This window comes from Bison bison, unplaced genomic scaffold (assembly GCF_000754665.1).
Source record: "Bison bison bison isolate TAMUID 2011002044 unplaced genomic scaffold, Bison_UMD1.0 scf7180017864384, whole genome shotgun sequence".
Taxonomy (NCBI): domain Eukaryota; kingdom Metazoa; phylum Chordata; class Mammalia; order Artiodactyla; family Bovidae; genus Bison; species Bison bison.
Window position 1 is genome coordinate 9,338,916 of NW_011494956.1, and position 18,193 is coordinate 9,357,108.

General features: G+C 37.0%; 1 protein-coding gene across 5 annotated transcripts in view; it reads right to left on the reverse strand.

Annotated features, from left to right (window-relative positions):
- RASA2 (RAS p21 protein activator 2) overlaps positions 1–18,193 on the reverse strand; it is a 117,037-nt gene that overhangs the window by 18,340 nt on the left and 80,504 nt on the right. For 4 of the 5 annotated variants that reach the window (XM_010858182.1, XM_010858180.1, XM_010858179.1 and 1 more), the window contains 8 exons: positions 17,594–17,708; positions 17,029–17,103; positions 16,465–16,588; positions 13,556–13,662; positions 9,917–10,000; positions 9,385–9,462; positions 5,297–5,370; positions 4,626–4,735 (listed from right to left, as the gene is read on the reverse strand). In XM_010858182.1, coding sequence (XP_010856484.1) covers positions 4,626–4,735; positions 5,297–5,370; positions 9,385–9,462; positions 9,917–10,000; positions 13,556–13,662; positions 16,465–16,588; positions 17,029–17,103; positions 17,594–17,708 — 767 coding nt within the window. The remainder of the gene's footprint in view (positions 1–4,625; positions 4,736–5,296; positions 5,371–9,384; positions 9,463–9,916; positions 10,001–13,555; positions 13,663–16,464; positions 16,589–17,028; positions 17,104–17,593; positions 17,709–18,193) is intronic. The other variant, XM_010858183.1, reaches the window with a different exon arrangement.

Genomic DNA, 18,193 nt, shown 5'->3' on the forward strand with positions numbered 1-18,193 from the left:
ACTTCACATTCCAGGATGTCTGGCTCTAGGTGAGTGATCACACCATTGTGATTATCTGGGTCATGAAGATCTTTTTTGTACAGTTCTTCTGTGTATTCTTGCCATCTCTTCTTAATATCTTCTGCTTCTGTTAGGTCCATACCATTTCTGCCCTTTATCGAGCCCATCTTTGCATGAAAGGTTCCTTTGGTATCTCTGATTTTCTTGAAGAGATCTCTAGTCTTTCCCATTCTGTTGTTTTCCTCTATTTCTTTGCAATGATCGCTGAAGAAGGCTTTCTTATCTCTTCTTGCTATTCTTTGGAATTCTGCATTCAGATGTTTATATCTTTCCTTTTCTCCTCTGCTTTTCACTTCTCTTCTTTTCACAGCTATTTGTAGGGCCTCCCCAGACAGCCATTTTGCTTTTTCGCATTTCTTTTCCATGGGGATGGTCTTGATCCCTGTCTCATGTACAATGTCATGAACCTCATTCCAGAAAAACATCTATTTCTGCTTTATTGACCATGCCAAAGCCTTTGATTGTGTGGATCACAAAGTGTGGAAAATTCTGAAAGAGATGGGAATACCAGACCACCTGACCTGCCTCTTGAGAAACCTATATGCAGGTCAGGAAGCAACAGTTAGAACTGGACATGGAACAACAGACTGGTTCCAAATAGGAAAAGGAGTACATCCAGGCTGTATATTGTCACCCTGCTTATTTAACTTACATGCAGAGTACATCATGAGAAATGCTGGGCTGGAAAAAGCACAAGCTGGAATCAAGATTGCCGGGAGAAATATCAATAACCTCAGATATGCAGATGACACCACGCTTAGGGCAGAAAGTGAAGAGGAACTCAAAAGCCTCTTGATGAAAGTGAAAGAGGAGACTGAAAAAGTTGGCTTAAAGCTCAACATTCAGAAAACAAAGATCATGGCATCTGGTCCCATCACTTCGTGGGAAATAGATGGGGAAACAGTGGAAACAGTGTCAGACTTTATTTTTTGGGGCTCCAAAATCACTGCAGACGGTGACTGCAGCCATGAAATTAAAAGACACTTACTCCTTGGAAGGAAAGTTATGACCAACCTAGATAGCATATTCAAAAGCAGAGACATTACTTTGCCAACAAAGGTTCGTCTAGTCAAGGCTATGGTTTTCCCAGTGGTCATGTATGGATGTGAGAGTTGGACTGTGAAGAAGGCTAAGCGCCGAAGAATTGATGCTCTTGAACTATAGTGTTGGAGAAGACCCTTGAGAGTCCCTTGGACTGCAAGGAGATCCAACCATCCATTCTGAAGGAGATCAGCCCTGGGATTTCTTTGGAAGGAATGATGCTAAAGCTAAAACTCCAGTACTTTGGCCACCTCATGCGAAGAGTTGACTCATTGGAAAAGACTCTGATGCTGGGAGGGATTGGTGGCAGGAGAAGGGGACGACAGAGGATGAGATGGCTGGATGGCATCACCGACTCTATGGACATGAGTCTGAATGAACTCTGGGAGTTGGCGATAGACAGGAAGGCCTGGCGTGCTGTGATTCACGGGGTCGCAAAGAGTCGGACATGAATGAGAGACTGAACTGAACTGATTACTAACTGGGCATCAATTTTTAACTAATTTGAGAAAAACCCTTAAAACTGAGAGAATTCTAATTATTTTTCTAGTAAATTAGAAAAAGAATCTTTTATTTGATTCTAAGTGACAGAAATACTTCATTCAGAATATTAGTGTCCAGTAGGAGCAAACAGTGAAGACTCAATGATTTAAAGCTATGTTACAGAATATCTGGGAGGCACTCTTTGAAACACCAAAGTCATAAAGTGTAATAAGAAACTACTTAACTAGCAGTCTTAGCTATGCAGAAAATTGCAAGGAACCAGGAAGTAAGCAAAACATTTGCAGAGCAACCAAAGGGAGAATCCAAAGCCTATGTATTTTAGTCAGAGAGGAAAGTCCTGAAATGTTCAGTCAAAGCCTTTTAATCATATGCATAATTTTAACAAACACAGTACCTACATCCTTACTCACAGTATATTAGCAGTAAAAATGGAATTGGGGGTAAAGATGGGAGTGAGATGTTACATTACCATTCACTGACAGCACAAGAAACTTAAGGTGACAGCCTGAACATAAAGGGGACAATGAAAAACTGTATAAAGCAAACACAGGAACACAAAATAGCACAGCAGTCCAAGGCATGTAGCTGGGAAGTAAACAGCTGCACACATCCATAAGCAGCCCTGAAAACATCACTAAATCAGAGTACTAAATGATAATTAACATTATCAATGAGAGCCCCAAGTCATCTAGAAAATGTTAACTTACGTTCAATGAACTCTTTTTTAGAAGGCAGGGAAGCATGTAATACATTTTGGAAAAATCCAACAAAACAGTTAAAAACAAAAAGCATGGGTGCTTAGAACTGTTGGCTTTGGTAAATAATCTCGAAACTTCATGTAACAGAGCTCATTCCCCCAATGCCATCCCAACATGTTAAATTTCTTAAGGCCTGAAAATAATGGAACTTCCAATGTGTCTATTCTATAGCTTAGACCAATCTAATCATTCTACAGAATTTTATCCTCATAAGATCACTGGATAGAACAGAAGTTCCTAAGAACTGTGTATAGCCTCTGGAACTATGAACTTCCTGGAATTATATGTGAGACCTTGTGTCTCTTGTGTGTACATGCATTTTTTTCTAGAGGAAAAGGATCTGAAACTATCATCTGATTCCTGAAGTCTTAAAGCAAAGACTTCAGAATATTGGTTTAGATTAGAAAATACTTTAAATGAGGAGAAAACAGCCAATTTATTCATAGAGAATGACTAACTTATGAAAACATAATCAGCATATTATACCAGCTATTATTAAAATGTTACTATATATGCGAGAGCATTTATATAGTATTCAATATAAACTATAACCACTAAAACTTTAAGAAACGTGTAGCTTAAAGAATGCTGTCTGGAAGTGCAGGGATGCAGCCTGCTGATCTTTAGTCAGAATATTCATATTCCACAACAAAACATCTAGGTGCCTAAAAATATAGTGCATCTGGCTTCATATGTCTTACTACTGTATTTGGACATATTTGGTCATTCTGGCTAAAGATTCTAAGGAATTATGAAACACAATTTCTTTTCACTTTCCTCCTTAAGAATTTCTACTGAAGCACCCATACTTAACTGAAAGGACATTCTCTTGAAAGTATCTTATGTCTAGTGTTTATCACTTCAGAATTTATACCAGGCACTCTTTACCTAACAGATTTGACAGATTAACCAAGACTCCATTTCCTCTGTCAAACATCCTGAGCGATGCTCATGAGACACTGAATCCTTGTGGCTGCTAGGGTTCTGTTAAGCTTGTACCCTTTGATCTCCACTGGTTAGGCTGTTTTGATTACAGAGTCCACTAGGTTTGTTCCCAGACTTTATGCCCTTTTTCCATGCTGTAATTATAATTTACTTAACATTATGTAAAGTGACACAGTAAGTGTCACAGTAAGTGTCACACAGTAAGTGACACCAAGCGGCATATATTTATCTGAAAATCAGGCACTCTGAAAAGCTTTTCAAAAAAGGAGACCAGCACCCACACAAATCAAATTGATTTATATGGTTGCGAGACACTGGCAAAAGCTTAGGGTAACTATTATGACTCTAAAAGGATTCTATAATTGGATCACTTTTCAAATATTTATTAATAATTTCCAGCTTCACTTTGGAGAAATCAACCAAGAAAAGATCTTGGCTCTCTATCAAAAGACTGGTAAACAAACATGTAACTACTTAAGCTACGCATGCATCTTTTGTTCTTGTTGTCTTAAAGTGATTCTTGCTTTAACTGACCTTTTTGGCTAAGTGACGCTTTGGGTCCTGATCACTTCAAATAGAAGGGATTTTACTGTATGTGACCTATGATCAAGATACTAAGTTCTTTCCAAGGTATCAGAGGCTAGTGGCCTTCTATGGATAATGCTTTACCCCAAAGGAATACACTCAAAAGGCAGAGATGATAAGTATTATGTCAGTCCACTGAGGGACAAACTTTGCCTCTCTGAAACTCTCAAATCACACTATAGGAAGATGGCTTTCTTTACCCAGAAAGACAATTTGTGCCTTTTCAGGAGGCAAATTACTAGAATTTTCATCTTAAGAGTTAGCCAGGCTAATATAAATGAATGAATGTTTTAACTGAATAGGAAACACTGTCTATGGTATAAGTGTGGGAATTTTTGGCAAACTACTGAAACACTCTCATTTATTAGAAACTGATTCTTGCCAATCTGATTTTGGAAGTTCAAGAAACCTCTAAGTTCTAAAATATCTAACTGTTGTTCTTTATATACTAATTTTTTTAAAAAATGGATTTACCATGGGTTTTTAGAAAACAGAGCATACTGTAGGAACATCATTTTTAAGTAACACAAGACAGTCAATGTAAGAGAAAAAATGTTATTTACATGGTGTCATTAGTCACATATTTATTATATTTTTAGGGTGTATGCGTCACTGTAAGAAACCATAAACTATTAACGTTAGTAAAAAGGTTCACTAGTCACACTGAGCAGCGGGAAAAGCCATCTTCACTGGGAAGCAGGAGGAGACCCCACAGAAAAGCATAAGCACAACTACCTGGCTGCTTGTGGTAGGTGAGCTCTCTGCTTGTTAAGCAGAACCACCGTTTCTTGAAATTCTTTTTTCCAATCCGAGTTCTTCCCTGAGCTCTTTTATACATCTCACTGCCAAAACAACAGATGTAAACATTTAGCTACAAATATTAAAAGAATTAATCCAAAACAAAAAAAAATTTGCACAGTCATTTCCTCTTTTAATTTTAAATGACATGAACAGTTGTCAAAGACTATATTAAGTAGATGAAACGTCTTTGCCATCTATAACTGCTACATTTATTTTGGCCATACTAAGGGAATAAAATCTTCAAATAACTTAATATTTACAACTGTCCTATCCAGAACTAAAAAGGCCAAATGAGTAATTTTCCCCTTTAACTTCCAATGAAAACACTAAGACTGAACAATGCTGTTACTTTTTTTTTTCAAAGTACTCTAACACCCACCATCTCACTATTTTTGAAAACAACTCTCGCACTGTATAGAAAGAAGTCATGTCCATATGGCATGAAGTTAATAAGACAGTGAGGATGAATTACCTGACTGATGTTACGGGCAGTTTTAGCACAGAACAAAACCCAGTCTTCTTCACTTCTGCACCCATGCTCTTTGTACTTACTTACTGTCTATACTGAAATACGACTTTAATATCTAATTTCATTAAATTACCCTTCTTTCAGGTGCACAGGCTCACTTGTACCACTGGACTCTTTAGTTTCAGTAGATGAAATTTCATCCAAGAACTAAATGAAGAAAGGGGCAAATGTTACACTTTGTGATAAGGTACATCATAAATTCAGTTTATCAGTGTCACAGATAGATAATATAGTGAAGTTCTTCATTAAGGAACAAAGCAAAACACATATTTAATTGTAGAGGAGACCCCAAAATACAGCTTAAAGGTACTTAAAACCCAGAATATGTGTCCCTATAGGAATAACTCAACCCACAATCCCTTAACTGCAACTCTGAAACCTATAAAGTTCTGAGTACACAGACCTTTTTGCTTCTGATTTACAGTAAACTCACTTACAGTAACTTAATGTGAACTGGGGAAAGGCTATTTAAAGCCATTTATCCTACTTAGGGTGGATATTCACTAATATGCTACATAAACACTGATATGTTTGATTACGGGGTGTTATAACATGACCCCTTATAATATATAGCATATACTTATTATCTTTCAAAGCTCTGAAAAACTGAATTCTGAAATACTTCTGTTGCCAAAGATTTTTGACACAGGTTGTGAACCTATATTGTGGGTCAGGGATCATCAAACTATAGTTCAGCAGGCCAGATTCAACTGGTTTTTGCAAGGCCCACAAGTTAAGAACATTTTTAAAATTTTTAAAGAGTTGTAAAATCATAGCGAAATATGCAGCACTGCCTTTACGTGGCCATCAGTCTGAAGTATTTACTCACTGGCCCTTACAGAAAAGTTTGCTGACTTTTATTATATATAATTGACTTCAGCCCGCAGAGCTAATATTTTCAGTTATGACTAAAGTATAATTTGGGTTCTCTGGAATAACCTGGAAATCTAATAACCATTTAGAAACTTCCTATGGAAAACGTGAGAATGTGGTGGCTCAAGAAAATCTGGATTACCCAAATCCAGCAATGGCAAACCACCCAATGAGCAGCATTCAGCTTCATGAATATGTTACCTCAACTGGTCAAGAGATTCCTGACATGTGGCCTTCTCTTCATAGGAGAGGAAAATTCAGGGTTCAGGGACAATTCCTGTTCTTAGAAAAGACTCCTATTTTGCCCCATAAGTGAACTATTTGTTTAGTCCTTGTTTTTTCCTTTATACTTAACTGTGTTGTCCCGCTTAGGGTTTAAAACAAAAACAAAGTACATTCCAGTAAGGACGATAGTGAAAAATCTAAAGCAGAATTTGTGGGCACAGTCATTTTCTCCTAAGACTGGCTATCGAGTGCCTGTGAGAATCTCCATTTGCGGTATTTTCCAGTATAATGTTTACTTCAAGTTCGCTGGAAGAAATCTTGGTAAGTCAAAGAACAAGGACAGAGTTTCTTTTGAAGCATATGTGGGTGACAAAGAAGAAGTATTCAAGGGAACTAAAGAAGTGTCCTATTACGTCTTCAGTTCTCACAAATGGACCATCCACTAATGGAGTGAGAAAGAATTACTTGAATATTTTATTTCTTAGTGTTTGCCTGTGGGCACTAATTTTCTTATTTAATATTTATTATTTATTTATAGTTATTAAGTTTATTACTTATTTGTTATACTGTTAAGGAATATGAGGTAAACCTAGTTACATAAAGCAAAAGGAAACATAATAATTAAGGTAGACTCTAGGCAGGGTGAACATAGGCCTCAATTTGTTCAGGGCCATTCTGTCTACAACTTTGGTCGTGGCATAATCAAAGTACTTCTTTTTATTCTTGAGAACTTTGTAGGTTTGGACACTAAATTATATGGTCAACCTGTTTATAGACCTATTCTGGTATTCTTCCTAGACTTTGTGGAAATTAAGTATAGGATTCAGAGTTATAAACTATTCTCTTCTGGAGCAGTGACCAATGTCATTAGTGAGAGTACTACTAATTAAATAAGAAATTGGGTTTCATAAGCTTTTGCTATTCCTAGTGCTGCACATATCTAGATTTAGCCAGTAAATAATAAAATTCATATGTTAGGGCAAAATATCCTATACAAATCTGAGACAGGAGATGTACCACAGTGATAGTTCACAGGAACGTTGAGTGGGTGACTCAGAGCAGATCATGAGCAGACTAAACTCCTGACACCCTTAAATACTTTCTCCACTGACATTACCCACTACACACATTCTGATGATTGTATCAGCAAAAAGAAATCAGATGCTGCCAGAGCCTAGGTCATGGAAATGGAAAAACAGCCCCCAAAACAAAAGACAGTACATTATAATCTTGCCAACAGAAGTCTGCCTACACTGTCCCACAACTGTTTCAACAATGTCCTAAAAATAAAAAAGCCAGCTTGTTCTTTGCATATTCTTTTTTTTTTTTTTTGAACGTTTTTTAGTGTGTGTTTTTTTTAAAGGGGACATGTGAGTTACCTTTTTTTCTTTTAAATTACGTATTTATTTTCCATTTTGGATGTGCTGGGTCTTTGCTGCTACATGTGGGCTCTCTTTGGTTGTGGTGTGTGGCCTTCTCGTGGCAGTGGCTTCTCTGTGGCAGAGAATAGGCTCTAGGCACATGGGCGTTAGAAGCTGCAGCACGCAGGGGAGTAGTTATGGCTTGTGGGCTATAGGGTGTGCAGGCGTCAGGAGCTGTGGCATGTGAGCTTAGTTGTTCCGCAGCACATGGACTCTCCCCAGAGCAGGGACTGAACCTGTGTCCCCCACACTGGCAGGCAGATTCTCACCCACTGTACCACTCTGCATATTCTTTTGAAAGACTTCTTCCTCAAAAGCATTCAATCACTGCTTAAATAAATATATATATATTTTTTTGGCTGAACTTACATTGTTATTCTAGATGAAAAAGTTCCAACTGGCTTTAATTTTTTCAATAATCATTTTCAGTCATGACTCTCTGTAAGAATTTTTATTTTTATTTTTATTTTTTTTGTGTGTGTGTGTAAGAATTTTTAAAGTGCACACACAAAAATACAAACAAAATGTGCTCTTCAACAAAATATACTCTTGGCTGCTGCTGCCACTGCTAAATCGCGTCAGTCGTGTCTGACTCTGTGTGACCCCATAGACGGCAGCCCACCAGACTCCCCCGTCCCTGGGAATCTCCAGGCAAGAACACTGGAGTGGGTTGCCTTGTCCTTCTGCAGTGCATGAAAGTGAAAATGAAAGTCAAGTCGCTGAGTCTTGTCCGACGCTTAGCGACCCCTTGGTCACCAGTGAATCACTACAGAACTTGAATGCAATCTTTAAAATCTGACCTTGTTAGTTTGGATTCATTAAGTGAGAATTGTGAAAAATAAGACAGTACTTTCTTCAAGCTAAGCTTAGATATACTTCAAAATAACTTTTCTTTACAAATTTTTAGGGTTTTATAACAATGGCGTATTTTGTTTGGGATGACTCAGAACTAAAGACTCAGAAAGTAAAAATCTTCTCAAAACATTCTCAGCTTCTAAGTATAGCAACTGTGGTTTGTTGTAGGCCTTTTGTTAGGATATTATATACTGTAGGCTTTCATACATATTAAATTAACTTTCCTCAGGTTACTAACCACAAGCCTATACTGTATATGAGATATTCAATAATTCATATATTTTTTCCCGTGTCAATTAAGTGCCCACTTTATACCAGGTACCATTAAGCCTTTCTCCCGAGACCAGAGATCCTCAATCAGAGGCAATTTTGCTCCTCAGGGGACTTTTGGCAATGCTTAGAGACAGACATTTTTAGTTGTGAAAACCTATGCCACTTGCATCCAATAGTAGGGGCCAGGGCTGCTGCTAAGCATTTTACAATGCACAAAAAAGCCCCTCACAGTAAGAATTACCCAAGCAAACTGTCAACGGTGCTGCTGTTAAGAAATCTTAACTCTAGATATTTATAATTAGTGTTGCTAAAACTCATTTAGGTATTTCCATAGCTAAAAAACCCATAGTTATGTATGGAGGGAGAACAGCCGAAAAAGACAGCCTTTTTATATTTGACAGATAGTTTAAATGTATTTTTTTTAACTGGGGATTGGTTCCCAGGAACAATATAAAATGTTATTTCCCTAATGCTATTTGATAAGTTAATATTTCCAGAGTAAAACAATCATTACCTTTTTAACTGCCATAATATATCCTTCTTCTTGAAACATTTTGAAAAATTCACACATGAATGTCTCTTTGAAACTTGACTAAAAAAAAAACACACACACACACAGAACTTATATATGTTAAGTAGAGAACTAAGAATACAGAATATAATGGGCTGTATTTTTAAGCTTAGGATTAGGGCCCAAAGGGGTTCAATCATATATTTCAAGAGAGTTATTGGGTTTGGAGCTAAAGATTTTTCTCAAGAGCTGCCTGATGATTATGGCACAAAAAGATAAAGACAAGGCTCTTACATCTGTTAACTAGACCCTCTACCCCATCTTAGACACATTAGTTTAAATGAAACTGTCTTCTTTAACAGGTGACTAAGATAAGACATTTAAAAGACAACTATCGCATCTCTCTCTCTATATATAGTTTTTTGATTTTGCTTTGTTTTTAATTTGGAAGGGAGGGAGCAGTGAGTGAGCAGGGATCATAGGGTTTAACAACATTTAGAAGTGTGAACACAAAGCAATACAAGGTAACACTCACCTTGCTTTTGGACAGACTCCCCCAGCTTCCCAAAGTCTGAATAGTTTTTGAGATGAGAGTTAATGTTCTGATTGTCTGTGGATCCTAAAGAACATAGAAAAGACACAAAAAGTCTTGTTAGGTTTTCAAGGAATAGAATTTGTGTAAAAAGTAGAGTGAATGGGCTACAATGCTCTAAAACAGTGACTCAACAATGTGCGTTCAAACAAGTTAAAACATAGCAAAAGATGGGCACAGCTCACTGGACTAAGGAATTAAAGACTAAAGAAGCCATATGTAATTGATAATCCCTCCTGAAGTAAATATATCTAATGATGTGTTACTTTTGAAAGTCATAATCAATTATTTTTTAGGGAGGGGTACAGTATGGTAGTGGAGAAGGCAACGGCACCCCACTCCAGTACTCTTGCCTGGAAAATCCATGGACAGAGGAGCCTGGTAGGCTACAGTCCATGGAGTCGCAAAGAGTCGGACACGACTGAGCGACTTCACTTTCACTTTTCACTTTCATGCATTGGAGAAGGAAATGGCAACCCACTCCAGTGTTCTTGCCTGGAGAATCCCAGGGACTGGGAAGTATGGTAGATGGGACTACCTAAAAAAAATTTTATTTACTTTTGGAATGTCAATGGCATCTACTTCTTTTTACTTTATGACTTAAAATGGCAATTTCCAAATTTTTTGTACTCAACTCACTTGTAAGCATATTCAATAATCTTATGGCTTCTGCAATCAATTGTTTTCACCATGGAAACAAAAACCTAACTTCAGCTTAGGAAATGAGAAATCATTCAGTTCATGTACGATTTTAGCAGAAAGTAACTATTTGAGTCTACAATCCAAGGTGTTTTCCAGGGCTGTCTGCTAGAAAGAAGTAAATATAAATAAAACTGACCAAATAGTGTTCCCTAACAAATCCTTGCTGCTTTTTTTTTTTTTTAATTGAGGTATAATTTACATACAGTGAAATGAACAAATTTTAAATGTATATAGTCTGATGAGTTTTCACACATCCATACATTTTGTATAACTAATTCCTCTATCACTATATAAAAACATCTTTTTTTGTTCTGGAGATTCAGATAAACAGTATCTGCCATCAAAAGACATATTCAAGAAAATTTAGATACAGAAATGCTTTTGTAAACTAAAGTGGTTGATACTCCTTAATATTTTAGTATCACCACACTGAAAATAGACAGTGACTGTGAGGTGAAGAGATGGCTAAGGATGTAAGGCAATTCTGAAAAAGAAGGAATATCTGAGATATGATAAGTTATGATATACTTATGAAATAGTTACACACCTTAATTATAGTTATTCAGAAAACATTTTAGCTACAACATCCAGGATTCCATTATATCTATAAAAGGTCCCTCCAATTCTCTGCCTTTGAAGAATATAAAATTCTTAACAATCTGCTAACAAGCTGAATTTGAACTGAATTTCATCAAGACTTCCCTGCTCAAATTTGGGTAAAACTGCATTTATCTACTTATTCCTTAATCTTTTTCAATTGGATTTTCTTCTTTTCTCCTCTACTAAAACTGACTTCTCAAAATTCAAAGAACCTCTAAATGGTGGTTCTCCTCTTCAATCACTCTGTAACTTTCATTACTGGTCCTGACAATGTCATCACTCTCAGGTCACCAGGATTATTCCTTGCTCTCAATTTCTGTAGTATGAACTGTCTGTACTGCTCACCTGGTACTAATCAGGTGCTAGATTTATGCTTGCAGTTTTAGACTGTGTCTTAAGTGTTTGCCTTATTTCCCCAATTAGAAGGAAAGGTTCATTTAAAAACAAACAATAAAGAAATAAAATAAAAACAAACAATAAAGTTATATGACAGTGTGAAGCAGTCCTTCTGGCATACTGATTAGAAAGGTGACCTAAAATACAGAGTCTGTGATCAGAAGGATTTTACTGCAACCCATCTGTTATAGGGATATGCAAATCCAAGTCTGAATACAAGGCAAGGTCACATGTTCAGAGGTAGGAGTTCTGTTTCTGTCCAGAATGCCATCACGCTTTCGCTGCTCCAGAGCTCTGTACAGAACCACAGAAAAGACAAAGGACACTGGTCCACTGCAGCTACTCAAAGATCATTCATTCTTTGACAAGAAAAGGTGTGTTACTACCACAGCAGTGTGGTTATACTCAGTTCTCAAGTTAAATGAGTGGCCAATGTGTAGTTGCTAAGAGGAGAGGTGGCCTTCAGAGCCTAGTTTAACTACAAAACCTCTGTGTCTCCCCTACACTGTATTAGCAAGTTTCCTTAGGGGAAGGTGTGTCTTCCTCATCAATGACTCTCCAGGGCTGAGCACAGCATTGAATACACTGCAGGTGTTCACACACCTGACCTGCTAAGAGGCAGTAAGGAACACGGGTAAGCTCATAGTCTGGGAGGACTGAATGGGTCAGAATTCTCATTTAATCCAGTTCAAACTGAGATCAAATCATAATATTTTAATTGTACGACCCTAAAAAAGTTCTTGAATTGTGGTTTTCTAATCTATAAATGGGGCTTCCCTTGTGGCTCAGCTGGTAAAAAATCCGCCTGCAATGTGGGAGACCTAGGTTCGATCCCTGGGTTGGGAAGATCCCCTGGAGAAGGGAAAGGCTACTCACTCCCGTATTCTGGCCTAGAGAATCCCATGGACTACACAGTCCATGGGGTTGCACAGAGTTGGACATGACTGAGCAACTTTCACTTTACCTATAAATGAAGATTATAACAGAACCTACCTCATAAGGTTACTGGGAGAACTAAGTTACAACATGTAAAGTACTTAGACCAAGGTGTAGTGCAAAGCAAGCACTAAATAAATGTTGGCTTTTATTATTATTACTTGCTACAAAAATCAGCAAAAAAACAATTAGATAAGATTATAAAATGTCTGGAACATAAAAGGTTATAGACTTAGCAAAAAAATACTGTATGAGAAGGAAAAAGAAACAGCAAAATTAATGAGTTTTAAATGTTAACGATGGGGAACCTGGCGTGCTGCAATCCATGGGGCTGCAAAGAGTTGGACACGACTTAGTGACTAAACAACAAAATGTTAAGAAACATGTCAATCTACGTAGTGTTGATTAAGATTTAAGTAAATATGACTTTAGAACAAAAAGATTATATGCCTTAAGTTTTAAATCTCATACATTTATAATATCTCAGGTGAATAAAAAGTAAATACGGAGATACCAAATTACATTCCAATGAAAGTTTCTACACCTTCCAGAAATGAGCCTCTTCAAATGTCTGTGAGATTTAAAGCTATCCACAAGATTAAACCTACAACTAATGAAAGAAAAAAAAAGACAACCCTGTTGTAAAGAAATTTACAAATGTACACAACAGCAGAGGGAAAAGATGATGAGCTCTCTTCCCGCCCATCACCAAGCTGCAACTAGCACCAACACTGTATTACCCATGTGTAAGTATCTTTTAACAACAAAAATAATGGGACTTTCAGCCTTTTCTGAAAGAATGAAATGGCTAAGGAAAATAACCAGTTAAATTTAAGTACTGGTTATAAGAAAACACAGCCAAGTGCAACTGGCCTGTTATTTTGTTTTTTCTTATTTTAATGAAAATAAACAAAAATGGAATAAAGCTTTGAAAAGAACAACACTTACTGGATGATGAGGTCGCAAATGAAAAGTATGAGGTGATACTACTGCTACAGCAAAGAAACGAAGAAATACAAAGCTGCTCACTGCAGAATACTGAACATGAGGGTCATCTGCAGGAAAAAAAATGGTGAAATGTCATGCACAAAACACTGAATTACAAAACGAAGATGACAAAAAGTATTGGAAAAAAGCATGTAAACTTAATAGGAGATAAATATAACCTGGCTAGTAAGAACTGAATTGATGAAATGATAGTAATGGTTATGACCAAATTAAAGGGAAAAAATCCTATGACTAAAAAAATGAAACTTGAAAAAAAAATAGTAAGAAATAACAAAGAAAATGAAAGGCAAAGCTGCTAGGTTGTGAGAAATAATTTAATTTGGAAAAATACCTCTTTCCTCATCTATAAGAAGAAACTCCTGAAATTACAACAACAAAAATAAAAGTAGTATCTAGTACTATCCAGTACTCCTGCCTGGAAACTCCCATGGACAGAGGAGCCTGGTGGGCTGCAGTCCATGGGGTCACTAAGAGTCGGACACGACTGAGCGACTTCACTTTCACTTTTTACTCTCATGCACTGGAGAAGGAAATGGCAACCCACTCCAGTGTTCTTGCCTGGAGATTCCCAGGGACGGGGGAGCCTGGTGGGCTGCCGTCTATGGGGTCGCACAGAGTCGGACACGACTGAAGCGACTTAGCAGCAGCAGCAGCAGCACTATCCAGTAGTAATAATTAAGCCCCTAAGACTAGGACAGGAGATTGTCTTCAGTTTCGGGATACTGTTTCAGTTCCCCCTCAGAAATCTTGATAAAATCAAAGGCTGGATAACAAAATAATTAGAAATCTTTACTTTTAAAAATCTGCCAATATTACCTATAAAAATGCAGATGAACTGAGACAACTTGTGGCTTTGATCACTCAGCTACAGCTGAGTAGCTTTCAGACTGGAGTCAACACTTAACACAACAATCAATCAGATGGCAGAGACGCAGGTGGTGAGGGAAACAATGTCTGCATTTGGTGTGAGTAACTCTTCTGAGCCACTCAGCACGTAGTCACCAAGTCATTTACTATGTAGTTCTTTACATAATAATATACTAATATACTTTATGGGCTTCCCTGGTGGCTCATTGGTAAAGAATCCGCTTGCAATGCAGGAGACCTTGGTTTGATCCCTGGGTTGGGAAGATATCCCCTGGAGGAGGGCATGGCAACCCACTCCAGTACTCATGCCTGGAGAATCCCCATGGACAGAGGAGCCTGGTGGGCTGCAGTCCATGGGGTCACAAAGAGTTGGATATGACTGAGCGACTAAGTACAATATACTTTATAGTAATATAATAACGTTTGCTTCCGTGACTGCTTCCTCCCCGCTCCCCACCCATCTTTCCAGGATAGTTAAGTACAAATGAGAAAATAATGCAAATACTTTATGAGAACAAAACTATCACTACTGGGGTCTATAGAGAATAGGAAGACACGTTAATATTTCAGGACAACAATGAGATAGTTAAGGAAATACATTTACATTTATTTAAAATAATAAAAAATGTATTTTAGATTATCCATATAAACAAGAATTAAACAGTTAATGCATATTGAAGGTCAAAATCCCTGGGTAGACTACAGTGATTAGTAACACATTGGAGTGCGTTGGGCCCAGGTTTGAGACCCAGCATGCCTGTTGGCCATGTCACAGGCCATTTGGCAAATCACTTGACTTCCCTAAACCTACGTTTCATTAACTGATGAAGGAGAACGTCCCTGACTCATGTGGTGGTGTGCAGGTGAGAGAGGAGCTAATTCAGGCTAGCACTGTCCTGCTCACTAAGCCCTCAATATGGTTATTATGGTCTAACTCACTATTTAAAAATAAAATCTCAGCACTTCACCCTTCTATATTTTAATGTCTCTGCCCACCCCCCTGCCCCCGATATTTGTTACAAAGTCTGGGTTTAGTATGCTTATTTCAAGCCAACTGTTTACAGCCTTACTGTAATTAGTAAAGACGTCTAGGGCTGAATTTATCTACTTGTTAGGTAAAGAATTCAGGCTCATTTTAGCTTTGGTTAATTTAGTGGAGGGGCAGATAACTGCAAACACCTGTGTGCATATGCACACTTGAAAAATATGATAAAGTAGCAAAATCTCTTCAGATGGTTACAGAAATAAACTTATAGTTTCACACATCTGGGTAAGACTGATAATTTAAGTAGCTGCCTTATCTCCTTTACCCTCCCCCCATTACAAGCAGATCAGGAAAGAGCCATAGTAAATAAGTTTATTTACTTATCAGAGATGCATATAAACAGAATAATTCCAAGTGTTGACAACCAGAGGTAGCAACTATTAATTTTATGAAATGTTGCTAAGCAAAGCTTGGACACAGCTGCTCTTGCAAAATTAAAGCATGACAGTTATTGATATATGTACCTCAAAATTCTAGGTATATTGCAACGGAGATGTTTCTAATGTCTAAAGTCATTTCTGTAAAAACCACTCACCAATAAAACCTTAGCATTCTCAAACTGTCAAATCTAGTCAGTTGTATGGAACTAAAAATTCTCACTATTTTGAATGCATGCAAGTGGAAAATACAGCTGGCACAAATGACAAAGGTGTTTTTATCTATCATATTTAATAGTCTTATAAGCACCCAGTATAAATGTTTACTTATATAATATGCAGTTTGTAATCTTTGCCTTTCTTAAAAATAGTGGTGATTCTGATTGGCATGTAAAAAGTTGCCATTAAATTAAATTATACATTTCATTAATGAGCTAGAACTATTTTTAAAAACAAACTGTACTTAAAACCTTAAACCTTTTACATAAACCAAATACATAAGTCTACATAAAATCATACAGTAAAAGAAATGGCATATTTTAGTAAAACAAGGCACTTACTAGGAAATCTTTGAGTAGCCATTTGCCTTAGAGAATAAAAGATATCACACATTACAGTGGGGCAGCTCATACTTGATTTGACAATTGTACTGAACAACTTGTCTACATAGTAGCGCAGATTCTCCTGCAGGGTTTAAAAAGGTGAACATTAAGATTTTGACTTTTACACATCTTCAATACCCTTTATGGAAAAAAATGCAGTGAAAATGAGATATACTAGTCTATCCAGTATTCTAAAGCTTTGCTTCCCTTCTATAAATTCATTCAGTGAAAGGACAATTTTCATCCTGACCTCATTTAATAAGTTAGATTTAGACTAGTTAGATACAAGAGGTGAATGTATAGAAGAAAATTCACAGGAAGCAACAGAGAATAAAACGATACAAAGATAAATCAGGGAAACAGCATTCTGAAAACTAGACGGAGGCAATGCTGCTAATAGTATGGGCATCCTGTAAGTAAAAGCACTGCTTCCCTCCAAACAGCATTACTACAACACAAGTGAGAGACAGATACACCATTAAGACCAATTTTAACGCAGTTGTAAAGACAGCAAAGGCTTACCTTATTATTTTCTACATTATCTCCCTCTTTCAATTTAATAGGATCAATTTCACAGGATTTTGAGGATTCACATATCTGGAAAACAGGTAATTTTTCATTTAATGCTCTTTTCTAAATAATTTGGAAAAATGAAAAATTCATAGTGGCCAAAAAGTTTTTTTGGTTTTTCAATTAACAGCATAAGGAAACTTTCTGGCCAACCCAATAACTATTATTTTTCTGATCATACAAATTAATTATAAAAATTTAAACTGTAATCAAGTTTAAAACCCTCATCCAGAGATAATGTATACACCTAAAGAACTATATCAAAAAAACTTTCACATATTTGAAACTCTAGCTACTATAAATCTGGTAAGGAATAAATAATTATGTAGAGTACATTATAATGTGCATTCAACTAAAAATACATTAAAGGAAAAGTAAATCATTTATTTTACTTTAGTGTTCAGCCTTATGTTTTCAGTAATGTATGAATGGATATGTCATTCATATCACCAGATCACTTGATGGAAGACACACTATAAGAATGACAAAATATTACTATCTGAGGTATATTCTGTACCTCATCTAGAATAGGTTTTAATGTTACTTTCAGGTAGTGCCCTCCCACTATTTTCATCATCTCATCCAGGCATCGGGTAGCCAAGGAGTTTCCTCTAAAAATTGTGTTTGCATCTCTGAAATACAAACAGAAACAAGGTAAAACCAAGCGCAATAAACAAAGGCTGTAAAATCAATAACCAGGCATTTGACTTTGACCGTGTATACAATTTTAATAATTTTTACCAACCATTTAAAAGTTTGCTACTCTAAGGATTTTCACACTTATAAAAATCCCTTAACAAAAATATAAAAAAACAAGCTAACAAGAAAAGCAACCTGTATTTGAACTACAAAAGTAGTGTGTGTCTCTAAACAAGTGTTAGACTTGATAGGAACGGGAAGCCATCTGATGGCTTTTAATAACACATGTGCATCAGTTCAGTTCAGTCGGTTAGTCGTGTCCAACTCCACAACCCCATGAACTGCAGCACAACAGGCCTCCCTGTCCATCACCAACTCCTGGAGTTCACTCAAACTCATGTCCATCGAGTCGGTGATGCCATCCAGCTATCTCATCCTCTGTCGTCCCCTTCTCCTCCGGCCTCCAATTCCTCCCAGC